This window comes from Argiope bruennichi, chromosome 2, assembly GCF_947563725.1.
Source record: "Argiope bruennichi chromosome 2, qqArgBrue1.1, whole genome shotgun sequence".
NCBI lineage: Eukaryota > Metazoa > Arthropoda > Arachnida > Araneae > Araneidae > Argiope > Argiope bruennichi.
The window spans coordinates 102,056,138-102,070,304 of record NC_079152.1 but is presented as its reverse complement, the minus strand read 5'-3'; the positions used below and the strand labels follow the sequence as shown (position 1 = coordinate 102,070,304).

General features: G+C 28.9%; 1 protein-coding gene across 2 annotated transcripts in view; it reads right to left on the bottom strand.

Moving 5' to 3' along the window:
• The window catches only part of LOC129957160 (nuclear pore complex protein Nup98-Nup96-like), a 43,787-nt gene extending 36,264 nt beyond the window's left edge, over nt 1–7,523 (bottom strand). Inside the window, exons 1-5 of one of the 2 annotated variants that reach the window (XM_056069350.1) lie at nt 7,420–7,523; nt 5,867–5,948; nt 3,970–4,005; nt 2,661–2,852; nt 42–245 (exon numbers count right to left, since the gene is read on the bottom strand). In XM_056069350.1, the coding sequence (XP_055925325.1) occupies nt 42–245; nt 2,661–2,852; nt 3,970–4,005; nt 5,867–5,915 (481 nt within the window). In that variant the 5' untranslated portion in view covers nt 5,916–5,948; nt 7,420–7,523. Of the gene's footprint in view, nt 1–41; nt 246–2,660; nt 2,853–3,969; nt 4,006–5,866; nt 5,949–7,351 lie in introns of both variants that reach the window. The other variant, XM_056069341.1, reaches the window with a different exon arrangement.
• Nucleotides 7,524–14,167: the final 6,644 nt, after the last annotated feature.

The window sequence follows — 14,167 nt, the reverse complement described above, 5'->3', positions numbered from 1 at the left end:
CTTAACTGCAATTGTTTCTGCAAGGGGGGAAAAAAACATACCAGTAGAACCAAATAAACCAGTTCCTGTGCTAGTATTTTGTCCAAATAATCCAGTTCCAGTAGTAGAGCTACCAAAACCTCCAAAAGTTGGTCGCGGCGTTCCAAATGCAGAAGTGCTGGTATTGCCAAATAACCCCCCTGAACTTTGGGTAGATGGTGTAGCACTTCCAAAGAGGCCACCTGTGTTTGATGTGGCACCAAATCCTGCATGGGAAATATATATAAATATTCAGTTATTTCAGTATTTTCTATATTCCAGCAATATGTATGTATGCAATATGTAAATATTATACATTTCATCCAGTTTTATAAATATTTTATAAGCATGCTTTAGTAAAAATATTTACTACTACATATGCAATAATTAACCATCAAAACTTAACTATGCAATTGAAGGTGTTACTGAATTTATTTTATATGATATGAAGAAATAGCATCTGAATTTTTTTTAAAGAGAATAATTAGAAGAAATATGTCTCATCATACAAATATTTTATTTAAAACTGTTAATAAGAACATAAAAATCGTGCAAGTAACATATACAAGAAAAAATCGAATTGTGAATAAAATAATATTTTTTCCAATAACCTTATTTCTTTATTTTTACTAAATTCTCTTTTGATTTCAAAGAAGCCAATAATAATTTCAAAAGATCATAAGTTTATGAATACTAATTCAGTTTATATTTTGCCAGAATATAAATTTATGTTCTAAATTCAAAGAAATATTATGCAATAGAACAGAAGATTTGTACTTATGGTTGATGAGACAGGTAAAAAATATGCTTTTAACAAACATGCCATCTGAGATATAATTACTATACCATTTACTGAATGTAAAACATCTGAATCCTCTCAAAAATCCTTGCTGATGAGTATAATGACTTCAAAATAATGATTAGTGAATTTTTTAAAAAGGAAAATTCTGTTCCTGTTTTTCATTATGGTATTTCTATAGCTTTGACAAGTATTTGGTTTAACACATTAAATAAAACAAGTCAGAACATAATAGAACAATTTGCGATTTATTGTTTAATATCATCGATCACTAACGATGTCATCAAGATGATGACTTGCTCGAATTTTATTTCATTAATGCATTACTTTTAAAGTAATACAAGATCTATTTTCATACAGATTTCTAAATTTTGAACCACTATCAGCCTATACCAGAGCTATTTTATTTATATTTAGTTTTGAATTTACAGGAGGACAATTTTGGTACAGACTTCTTAATCTTGGAACATCACCATACAATATTTGAGCTGGCATTGTCATCTTGAAAATTCTGTTTCATATCAGCAGAGCAACATTTGACATTCAATGCCAGATTAACATGCATGTAAATTTCTCAGTGGAATCAAGTTTTGAAGCCCTCAAATTAAGAAGTCAATATTTTACTTCCCAACGATAATGACTAAAAATCTTTTTGAAGTCTTATTGAAAATAAATCATTTTGCATAACAAAAAATATTGATAACATTTAATGACCTACAAAATTCAAATCAAAAGAAGTTATATCTATTATGATATATGTAAATGGGAAGTTGATTTTACTATGAAGTTCAATTTTTACATATGAATTAAAAATATTTATGGATTTTTCTTATTTTTTGTCAATTGCTATTTCTAATGAAATGTCTTCTGATTTGCTGTACAAAATTTAAAGAAAATGTATTTAAATAAATTTCATAAGAATTTTTTCCTTTTGCATTCCTGCAATAATATTTATGTCACTAAAATTCCTTAGCATCCTCTTAAATATAAATGTATTGAAAATCAATACAATATTACAAAAATATTTGACTCATATTAAGTGCCCAAATCTATAATATTTCATCATTACTTTCAAATTACATGTTTAAACTTTGTTAACAAAACAAATATAGGTAATCATATTTTAAAATGTTAAATTACATTTTAAAAAGTGTTAATATTTAACATTTTTTTAAATTCCTTTCAGGATGTCAATCTGATAGTGTCAATCTGATTTGATAAGCATGGCTTAAAAACCTGGGATCTCAGCTATTTTTTCATCAGAAAACAATACAAACTTAGCACTCAAAAGAGCTGAACTTCTGTAAAAACTAAGCTGTTTAATTTTTTGAGCTTATAGGCCATATTGTCCAGACAAACCATACTGAACAATGCAATTCAAAATAACTATTTTTGATCAAGTGGAATTTTTAGGAAATATATTACTTTACAGAGAAATCAGATGTTAAGATTTTCATAAATATTTACACTCTTAAATAACTTTAAGTACTGAATAATTATTCACATATATAGAACAAGAAAGCTAAGAGCAACTGAATATTTAATGGCTAATATAATAAATATCTTTGTGCAAGCAAGATTTTTTGTAAAGGGAGCAAGAAACCAAAACTGTTTTAAATTTTATACTTTATGCATCATACCAATGTTTTGAATTAAATTCTACTCTAAAACATCAATTTCTATTTATGTTGAGGTTATATTCAGAACTATTTCACTTAGTACAGTGACAAGCTAAATAACTTCTCTACAATGTCAATTTGAGCTACAATTTGTTATATTTGATGTAAAAAAATGAAAGAAAACGCATAGTAATAATAGCAGTTTATTAGGAATAATAACTTACCAAATCCTCCAGTACTAGTAGCAGCTGGAGTGCCAAATGCAGTAGATGGTTGTCCAAATAATCCAGTACCCGAGGCTGGTGTGGCACTTCCAAACAATCCACCAGACATAGGTGCACTAGGCGTTGATACGCCAAAAGTTGAGCTTCCAAACACATTGCTAGTAGCTGGCTTGGCACCAAAAGTATTAGTATCTAAAACAATGAGAAATCAGTTTATATTTATAACATTCTGGGCCTAAATGATGTTATATTTAAATTGCAAAGCCTATTATATACACAAAAATCAGAAGCGATAATCAAAAAACAGTACCTTTGCCTGAACTTTGTTTTTAATTTTTAGCAAAATGATACTTTTACAATTAATTTCAAGACATTTCCACTTTAATAATTTGAAAATATCTTAACTATATTTCAGTTTTAATTAATTTTCATAATCATCATTGAAATAATTATTTATAAAATACTCTTTAAATACATGTCATTCATCCCTTTTTAAGGATAGATGTGGAACAAAAAAAGCTGAATTTCATAAAATAAAGAGTGTCAAGCATTACCAAAAAGTATAATATGCATGATTAATTGAAGAATAAAATAAATAATTTATATAAAAAGTACTTAAAATATTGAATTATTACATAAAAAGAAAATAAAATTGTCTCAAAAATACCAAAATTTCAGTTTCCATAAAAACGTGTCATGTCGGTAAGCTATAACAGGTGAATTTTTGTAGTTCAATAACAGCTAGATTTCTGTAGTTAAATTTAAGAAAATTTAATTTCCAGTTGGAATGGTATTTATTGTAGATGGAAGGTAATGAAGAGAATATAATCATAAAAAAAATAATTACAATGCATATAATGTACAAACGTTACTTGGATAACAATATTATAAATTTATATAATTACAAAGATTGAAAAGCGTAGATTATGATATCTGCATGCTAATTAAAAGCACTCTTTAAAAGATACTTCTTACAAAACTAATGAGAAAGCATCCTATTGCTACATGAATTGATTATGTCACGAGGAATATTAATATTATTTGATCAATTAATTAGAGATGTGTAACTGAGAACTGGTCAAAACAGAATAAACTGATAAAGAAGACTATGACCAATTCAGAGCTGTCAAGCTAATGTTAATGATATGATAACTCCAAAAATTAATAAAAGATTTATAACTTATAAAAGTAATAAGAATTTAGCCACATCTACTTTTCCTATAAGGTTTTTTATTGATCTTTTTTTAAATTAGAAAAAAGTTGCATCTAGAATAAAATAATTCAATTAAACCAGCTTAAGAAAACTCACTCTGTCCAAAGGGAGTAGAAGTGTTTCCAAAGGAACCTGAAATTATTTAAATACAATAAATTAATTTTTAATTCTGGCATTCATAAAATGTTTCAAATATTTTAAAATAAAATATAACCTTACTAAAAATTAAATTATATTTATGATTTTAAAAAAATGTCATAATATTTCTATGCTTTACAGAAAAAAAAAAAAAGAAACTCTTAAATACAATAATACAGTATTTCCTCTTAATTGTTTTTCACACATTCTGTGTTTAATTCTTATTACACAATTTTCAAAATATAGAAAGTTATCAAAATTTCATCAATAAAATTATTTACTAATGGAACTATAAATATTATACACGCCATTCTATCTGTGTGTGTGTTTTAATAATTATTATTGTTGGAAAGTTCTCCGAGTCTGTGGCTACTTAAATATAATTAAATATTTGCACCGGCATTGAATACAAATATGTAAAAAAATTTACATAAATGGATTAAAAATTACTTTTAAGATTTTATCCAATATAGGAAAAAGTATTTAACTTCCATACTAATTTAAAGAGCGTAAAAATGTTTCAATGATTAACAGTATTTGTTTCAGAGGTTTTTTTCTAGTTATTTTACTATAATCAAATATCATTTCTTGATATATATATAAAAAAAATCAGCTTGGTTAAAATTAAAAGAAATGTGCAGGTTCTCACAGATAAAAGATAATTTTAAAATTCAGGTTTATTCCATGTCAACTCAACATACCCTATAAACCATATCTTGTATATTTATAAAAAATATTACAAATGCACTATTATTCATAAAAACACAGAAAAATACAAAATTTCATCCAGATATGTCTATTTGGTTTTAAATTGTCACAAAGTAAATTTTCATAATTTTCCCAAAAACATGCGATAGATTTTTTTAAAACTGCATTAGGAGCTCTGTTAGTTGAGTTTTAGAGAAAGGTGAGGTGTTGTTTCACGGCATTCTTTCATATTCTTCCTTATAGTATGTAACATATTATGCAATAAAATAAAAACTTTTTGTCAAAATTTTAAAAAATTTAATTACATTTTTCCCAATAAGTACATATTTTAAAATTCATTTGATATTCATAGTATTGCTTTAAAATATTAATCTTAAATTCGTAGTATTGCTCTAAATTACCTGGTACAATATAAATATCAGATGAAGATGAGTTACTAGTTAAATATTTTAAACTATGGCTTGATTTTTCATCAATATCTTATATTTAATTAAAAAATGCAAAAAAGCCAATTTTTGAACTTCAATGAAAATAGGTATGCATCTCAGATACGAGAATGATGTACATGCTCCAAATGGATGAGGAAAAATAATTTTTATTTCATCAAGTTCTACAATTTTCTGTATAACATATCTGAGCCATTCATTTCCTTCATAAATAAATAGTTGCAAAGTAGTGCAATTCAGCTTCTAAATTAAGTTTTTCTTTAGATTTTAAATCTTCCTTTCCCAAATTGCAAATCATCAGAAAAGTATTGAACAATTTTTTTGTAGTTTGGAGGATGAGCACAGAGTGATAATGTGCTTTTTAAATAAACTACCTTCTACTTTTAGAACATTAACTTATTCCTATCTATTTACAACAATAATCCAATGAATTATCTATTGTGACTGAAAATTCAAACAGACAGATGAGGAAAAGAATGTGTCACATCATTATGCCCTGCTAAATGGTTCCAAATATGATTTAGCTATATAAGTTAATTCATTATGAACAAAATTTAATTTGCAAGTTATTAATATTTTATCCTGAAAGGAACAGAAGTTTATTAAGTGGAATTTTTTCTAGGGCTCTAATTTAGTAGAAATAAGGTTTTAACTCTAGCTTTCTAGTGAAGATTAGTTTAGAATGTCAAAATTTAACTTACTTGCTCCAAATGTTGAAGCAGTTCCAAATGGCTTAGAGCTTCCAAACATTTTTTTTTTTTTATTTCAAATAGATTCGTGCACCTATAAGTATTGAAGTGATATCATGATTCACATAAAAAAAGCCTTTAACTGAAAGACATCAATAAATTATTATTTATGCAATTTCGACAACTTTATTAGGAGTATTCTCATATTTGTCTTAATACTAATGTAATGAACATACATAAGAAAATAGTTATTCCCTGAAAAAATAAATTTAAACTTTTAAAAGAAAACCACAGAATCTTAAGAAAAATATTATTGCTAATAAATAAATATTTCTTTATTAGAATTCATAAGTAATGATAAAGATTTAAGTCCAATCAATGATTTTTCTTAAACTGTTTATTGTAAGCAAATAAATATTCCATTTCAATCTATTATAACAAATATTATATATTTCTTACTTTAAATGAAATTTTGTGCTTTTTTTGCTTTTTATTCATTTTCTTCCCTTTTTATTTATTTCATAATTTTTATTCTCACAATACAACTTTCTCATTCTTTAAAGTTTCAGTCATCAAACAGAAACTGAACATATTTTAGCAATATTCATCTAGATTTTATTTCTTTACCGATTTTTCAGAATTTTAATACTTTTAAAATAAAATTTTTAATTTATAAATTTTTTATAAAACTATGCTTTTTTTTTTAATTTCAAAGTTTTATTCTGCTAAGAATAAAACTGGTAAAAATATTCTTCAATGAAAAAAAAGGGACATATTGTCAGGAATAAATAGGTCAAAAATTGGTAAAATAATTTTTAATTTAAAAAAAACTATGAAATAAAATCATTTTTCAAAAATATTAATCCAAAGCTCATTGCGTAACAAAATGGATTAAGTTTCCACACGTCAAAAGTGTGCAACCAATTTCAAACAATATCGCACACAAATTTAAAATTAAGTTATGAGTAAAACTTAAATTGTAATAAAGATATGGAAAATATACATAGTTTCAACTTTTGACAGTAAAATTCAATCCTCAATTAATCCCAGTACTGGTAAATAATATAAAATCATCGTTTTAAGGATTCAATGTATTTATAAATTTTCTTTGTGAAATTATTTATAGAAGACAACATAAAAATAACGCCCATTAAATAACAAATTTCATAAAATTTACAGTCAGGTATATAAAAAGAAAGTTGCGTAAGAATTATGTTTAAAAGAATGCCAGGTATCCAATACTCTTTCACCTCTCGCAAGCAAGACACATGAGTAAACAAAACAATAACGAATATACGATTACATAGCATGCCTACAATATGTACCATTCAACTGCAATATTATCATAACAAATACGGGAAAGTTTAATATACCAAAAAATATAATCACGTTAAAATCTATTACCAAATATCTCCATCGCACTTAAACCGCGTAAAGGTAATCCCAAGTCTTAACAACAAGAGACAAATTGAAACAGATTCTTTCAAATTATCTTACCCAGTTTTACAGAAAACACTTCAGAAATCATACAGAGTGAAATATCGCCAATTAAAAAATTACATTACCGTTAACTATTAGAGACTTCATTCAGAATGTTGATTTATTTTTATATATTTGTATCCAAGTTGAAATCAGTAAAATCACAAACAGTGCACAAAATGAAAGTGATAGTTCTTTGCTTCCGGCTTTTTTTAAATTCCCTACAACGGAAAATCAGCCACCACAATCTCTAGGAGGTTAACTGAAATTGACAGATATTTGGATTTTAAATTTAGTGTTATTTCACTTTTCATTTTAGATATTTACAATAATAAAAATGCTGGCATAAAATAGACAGAAGTGTAGGAAGGCTGATGTTGCCTGCATTGGACGCAAGCTCTGAGAGGACAAAACTGGCAAAAACTTGCCAGTTTTGTATTGTGATCTGCCTTCCTATTATATAAAATTCCATAAATAATATACAAGATCCTTTATAATCTCTATTTGCAGCACATTGTGGGTGGAAGATATGATTGTGTGATGATTTAGTATATTATTATTTTGTTGTAAGTGGAAGATGAGGTCTGTTCCAATCTCACTTCAGCACAAAGAATTTTCTTAATTTTATGTTTTTCTTTTGCATCACGTTAGAGAAGATTTTGCGAAATTCATGAAAGTCACTGCGAATCGAGGACAAAATCTTGGCTTTGGAACCGAAGGATAACAGGTTCGACACCCGATTCCACCGAAGAACCACCATGAAAGCGGGTCTGGTTCAAGTTAAATCAATGAAGGCTGAAAGTTCTCCCACTGTCGCCCACCATCTGGTTGATTCCAAATTCAAAGCTCCATCCCAAAGTAACCCTAATTCGTGCCTTTAAAAAAATAGACATTAATTTAAACAATTGAAACTTACAAATTGTCTTAGTTCCAGTTAGTCTAATTCAGCTATTTTGTAAGCTGAAAATAATGTAGCTAAAAGTACCTATGTTGATAATGCAGTTTTAGAATTTGCAATGCAAAAGTTCAGAAAAAAAAAAGATGTTAAGTATCAAATTGAAGTACAGTTTATTGGATTAGAAATTAAAGAAGAATATAGCAAACAGATGAATTTTCATTAAATTGTTTTGTAAGGATAATAAAGTATACTCTAAATACTACCTTTATTGTACTTACATTACACATTAAATTGGCTTATTAATAAAACGGTATTCTGCTTGTTTTTGTTTTTTCATCCATAAAAAGATTTTCCAAAAACAACTAACGTTATGCCCTCCTTATTTAAACAACTGAAAAATACTACTTTCTTAATAAATTTCACTTCATATTTTGTGGATTTGATATGGCAATAATAAGTTAAAGATCAGAACCTAGTGTCACCAAACATTGCTACTCTAGTGACAGTTGATGTTCAATGCGAAATAAATAACAGTTATTTAATATGAAAGAAATCACCAAAATTTTGCATGTTGAGATGTTTCCGGTTCATCAGACAAATATATCTCATCATTTAGTAAACATTTACAACTTTAGATGGCTGTGTAAAACAAGATTATTGCTAACGTGAGCAATACTTATCCTGTTACTGCGTCCGGGAAACTTAATGATAGTTGTCACGGTAACACTGAAGAAGGAGCTGAATTTTAGTCTAATAGCCATCACCAGGCACGATACAACCCACTTCTTACGGGAAGCCACCTCATAGGAGTGTAGACGACTCGACCCACACTTTGCTTCACTTATCAGAGAAGCGGAAACCAACCATGATGTCTGGAACCCAAAAATTACGGAGCTCACTGGTAGGGATATAAAACAAGGTAAAGCCGCTATTTACGATTAACTTTTATGATTGCAGAATCGTTCAGATTCAATATTAGATGTTTGTAGTGAAATAGCATCAAAGCTGTTCGGCATGAGTAGCCAAGAATCAATTTATATCAGAATGGTAACGCTTTCCGCGATGTAGTGACGGATTAGCAAGGAGTGCAGTTATATACAGATAACTGTACAGAATATATATTCGGGTGGCTGGGTAATTTTTTGTTAATATTAAACCATATTAGAAAATAATAATATGATAATATACGAATATATGAAAATGATGAGCTTTATATCAATTCATGTAAGTGTGATTTCTCCTTTAAAATAATAATTAAAGGTATCAGTAAATATTATTTTTAACAATTTTTATTTAAAAAAGGAAGAAAGAAATGACAGTGAAATTTTACATTCTGACTTGAAAAGGAAATTTAAAAATCAAATTACTAAGAGGAAAGTGGTGATTTATAAAACGCATAAAGAAAATTCCCTCCTGTCATATGTGTCTTTCTGTTTGTAAATTTCTATTGTATTATTGAAAATTGGAAGATTCATTTTTCATTTTGAATCTATTTGATGTATTCTATCTGGATCTTAAAACAAATAAACATACAAAATCATTGTTTCTTTTCTTTGAAATCAGGATATACAATCAAGTCTGAATATGCAAAAGAATTCACAAAATACAAAATAAGAAAAAATATACATACAATTTACAGTCAGTATATACAAAAAAAAACCTCACTTAACGAGCACATCTCATAGCGAGTGATTAGCATAACAAAAATGTTCAAAAAATAAAATAAAAAAAGCCTCTCTAACGCAAAACGAGTAATGAGCAGGAATTGTGGCGTCACATACAGAATATTGTCTGTATCTCTGCTATCAGACTGTGTTTCATATTTTTTCGAAGTCAAAAGAGAAATTATAAGATCTACAAAAATATGAGACATTTTGATTTCACATAGTGTCGTGGTTTCGTATTGCGATTTGAAGAAGTATTTCAACAGTAATGTATACAAATATTGTACGCAAAATTTATAATTCTGTTGTGGAAACATTATACAGGATGTCCACAGATGCTATGCTTATATCTTCATCATGCAGGATTGTGTCTTTTTTCTTTATTCACCATTCCGTGTTGCGGGAACTGTCAGTCTTATTGTACCTTTTCTTTTCACTGGAACTTTAGAATCTCGAATATGAACAAAATCGCATCATCGCAATTGCTTTGTAACTGTTAATTGACTGAAACTTCAAGGAGAAATAGGGGATAACAGCTATTGTTGCTATAAATCCCAATATCCAACGTCATTCAAGTTCAGGATCTACAAATTCGATTTTGAAAGCTGTTCCAGTTGTTTGTTTTTATGCTACCGACAAACGAGATTTCCAATAAACTTGTCTTTTCTAGAAAGGGGGCTGTCGTTGTTTCTATTTTCTCTTCCTGATTGTTTCCTATTTATTTTCTGAAGGGAACAGGCGAGATGTATTCATTTTTTCAACTTTTAGGTTGAGTTTTTCTATCGGCCTAACTGAACTACACAATTATGACTGTAAAAGTTCTTGATAATTATTTATTCTCATTAAATTCAGCCAGAGATAAACTGAAAGTGCATCCACAAGTTACTGAAACTTTTTAAAAGTGCTACACCAACAAACGAACTTATCCTAAGATTGGGTGAAAAACAATATGAGGAAATAAATATTATATCTAATTCTGATACTAAGATTACCCAAATGAATCTTTTTCTACTGCAAGCATATATTAAGGAAAAATTTAAATATGAAATTTACTCGACAACGGAAAATAATCTTTACGAAGAAAGATCCAGTTTATATAGCACAATTGCTAAACTTAACCCTTTGATTACGCATTTATTTAAAACGACTTTTGTATTTGAAGCGCATTTAATTTTATGAACACGTGAAGGTAGTAGTTTTTACCTAAGAATTCATTTATTCTTTATTATTTAGAATATATACTGCAACAAGATAGTGAGATAACTTAATTGGAAAAAAAGGGAAACATAAGCACATACAAATAGGAACGTTCTGATACGTCAAATGTACCCAAAGGGTTAAAAAAAGTTATGAATTATCAATCCCACAATATCTAATTTTCTTTTATTTGACATGCCTACCGAAATATCACTTGTAGAAATAGTACAAGAAGCAAGCAAACATAATAATATAGAAATCACCGAAATGTATCAATTTTTAAAATAAAATAAGATGAGGGAAATTTTACAGGTCCATCTCCCCATTCTTTTTACATGTTGGCCGTGCGTGGCGATCCTTAAGATGGGGAGCAATTTCGGTCCCTGGAATATCAATCGGCCGGTATCCCGACCACCTGGTTGATCTGTTCAAGGGGATCAAACAACCGTGATTATCTTCTGAAGTTCTACGTTAAGGGTACTAGATGTTCCCGGAAGTGACCCTTAGCGTATAGGTCCTGGCTAGCATATAAGGTAAGTACTGAGACTGAGGTTTTTCCAGAGCCAGAAAATGCTTTCCCTTGTTGGGTGATGCCGTCCCTAAATTCTTATTATTCATTGTATGGATTCTTTTGTTAAACTCATTGATTCCAATACTACATTGAACATGAAATCGAATAAATTGTCCTAAAGTTTGCCGAAATTCTTTGTTATTTATGGTGAAGATGGAAATTTAATAAAAAACATTTCACCTTTCCTAATTCAAAAATACATATATAGCCAAGTAGGAGCTGTATAAGCAATAATAATAAAAAAATTGAGATCGGGAGGTTTGTTTATTGAATCAACTTTTATCCTAAACAAATTTTCGCGAAATGTCAAATAAAGTCACAGCTTAAGCATCGCTTATTTATACAAGAGGTGTGATGCCAAGTGATGAATTCTTAATGGTAAACGATGCAAAATTTGTCTTTGAACTTGAATCTGAAGAAATAATTGCAGTGTGTAGAATAACTTTGAAAAGAAACAGAAATATTGTCCCAATTAGACAATATATGTATTTCAATATTGTATCGTAGTATACCAAATGTTAATTTTAAAATTTGGTACACTAGCACGACCAAAGTAAATAACGGCAGGTTATATCAGTTGTGATATTCGACCTTATGTCCCAAATCCGGTTCGCTGATTTAAATACCAGTGATTTGGGAACACTAAACTAATATGCTCAAATATGGAATCTTCAACTTTCTGTGCTCATTATTCTGAACCGAGACATGAAGAAACAGGCTGTGTAAAACCCGAAAAATGTGTAAATTGCAGAGGAAACTCTTCCATCTAATTCATAGTCTTATCCGAAATGGAAATTAGAAAAACAAATTCAAACTGTGAAAATTACCAAAAAGGTATTAATACAGGAAGCTCGAAAGACTGTAGATAGAACCACTAAACCTAACTGTCCATACATTTTGGCTTTGAAAACAACAAAAATTCTCGATACGTATACTAAACCAAATCATATTGAACATTCCAGTTCAAAAGAAACTAACGTTCCAAAGTCTTCTACTACAATAGGAAATGAGGAAAACCATCACTGTTAAATTATCAGACTGGTAAGCCTTACTTAATGTTCATAAGCGATCTCTTAAAAATAAATAACTGAAAAAAAAAACATTTCCAAACAGCTTCATACAACGAAATGAAAAATAAAGATATCACGAAAACTGATCAAAAGGTTAAAAAAACTTCTAAAGCTGAAATGAAAAATAAAGATTCTAAAAACGACCTTCAAGGCACTGATTTTATTTTATCAAAATGATGCTGACCGAGGAAATAAACTTAGCCTTCTGTAAGTCACCAAAAATTATTGATTCCCAAATTTAAATTTTTTAAAGAACCCAAGTGATAGTTCCTTTATACCTTAAAAATGGTTTCTTGAAATTGTCATGGCTTCCGCTCAAGTGAGGAAGACATAAAATCAATTTTTAATAAATTTCAATAAATTTGTTTGGGGTTGCAAGAAAGTTATTTGAAAGCTCATTTCTCTGCTAAATTTAAAAACTACACGACACGTATAAAGGATTTTAAACGGGTCACTCCACCAGGCTCCGGAGCATCTGGTGGAGTGACCCGTTTAATTACTTGTCAAATACCATCTGAACCATTGCCCTTAGACACACAATTACAAGCAATTACCATACAAATAGAAGTTGATAGTCAAATAACAATATGTTATATATATCTCCCACCCAGAGATCATATTGAGCAGAGACATCTTGATGAGCTCATTCAGCAACTCCCTAATCCCTTTTTTCTTGCTAGGAGATTTTAATGGTCTTTGGAGTACTGCCGATATTAACCCTAGGGTTCATCAAATAGAAACACTTATTGAATATCATTATTTGTGCTTCTTGAATGACAATACCCATACGCACTTCCATCAGGCTTCCCAAACATTTCATACAACTGACCTCGTCATATGTTCGCTTTCATTAGCTCCATACAGGAAATTTTCAGCACCTACAAATCTCCTTAATAGAAACCACTTTCCAGTTGTACCCGCATATATTAAAAATAACCTACCATTCCTAAAATGTCCAGTTAAATTATTTTTAGCAAAGCAGACTGACTATTATTTGAATCTGAACATGGTTGACATAAATTTAATAGATGTGGCAGTTACTGAAATCACCGTTTGAAAAATCTTAGCAGCAGATATTATTATCCCCAAAACATCAGGCAACATCTCAAAGCTGGACAAACGATGGTTGAACGCAGAATGCAAAACCTACCAAAAACACTTGATAAAATATGGTATGACTTCAGGAGATACCCCCACCTCTAGCAACTTCAAATTCAAACAAGCTAGAGCCAAATTTCATCAAATTAGAAGAACACAACATGATCATACGTTAATTCCATCACTGACGGGTTTCTTTAGAAATTGTTAGGGACAAAATGAGAAAAATATTTGGGTGTTATTCTAATACCCAGAATATTTCGTTTTTAAATTACAATGGACGAATCATTTTAGATTAACAAAGAAAATTGCAAATATAATAGGATGAACTCTGTA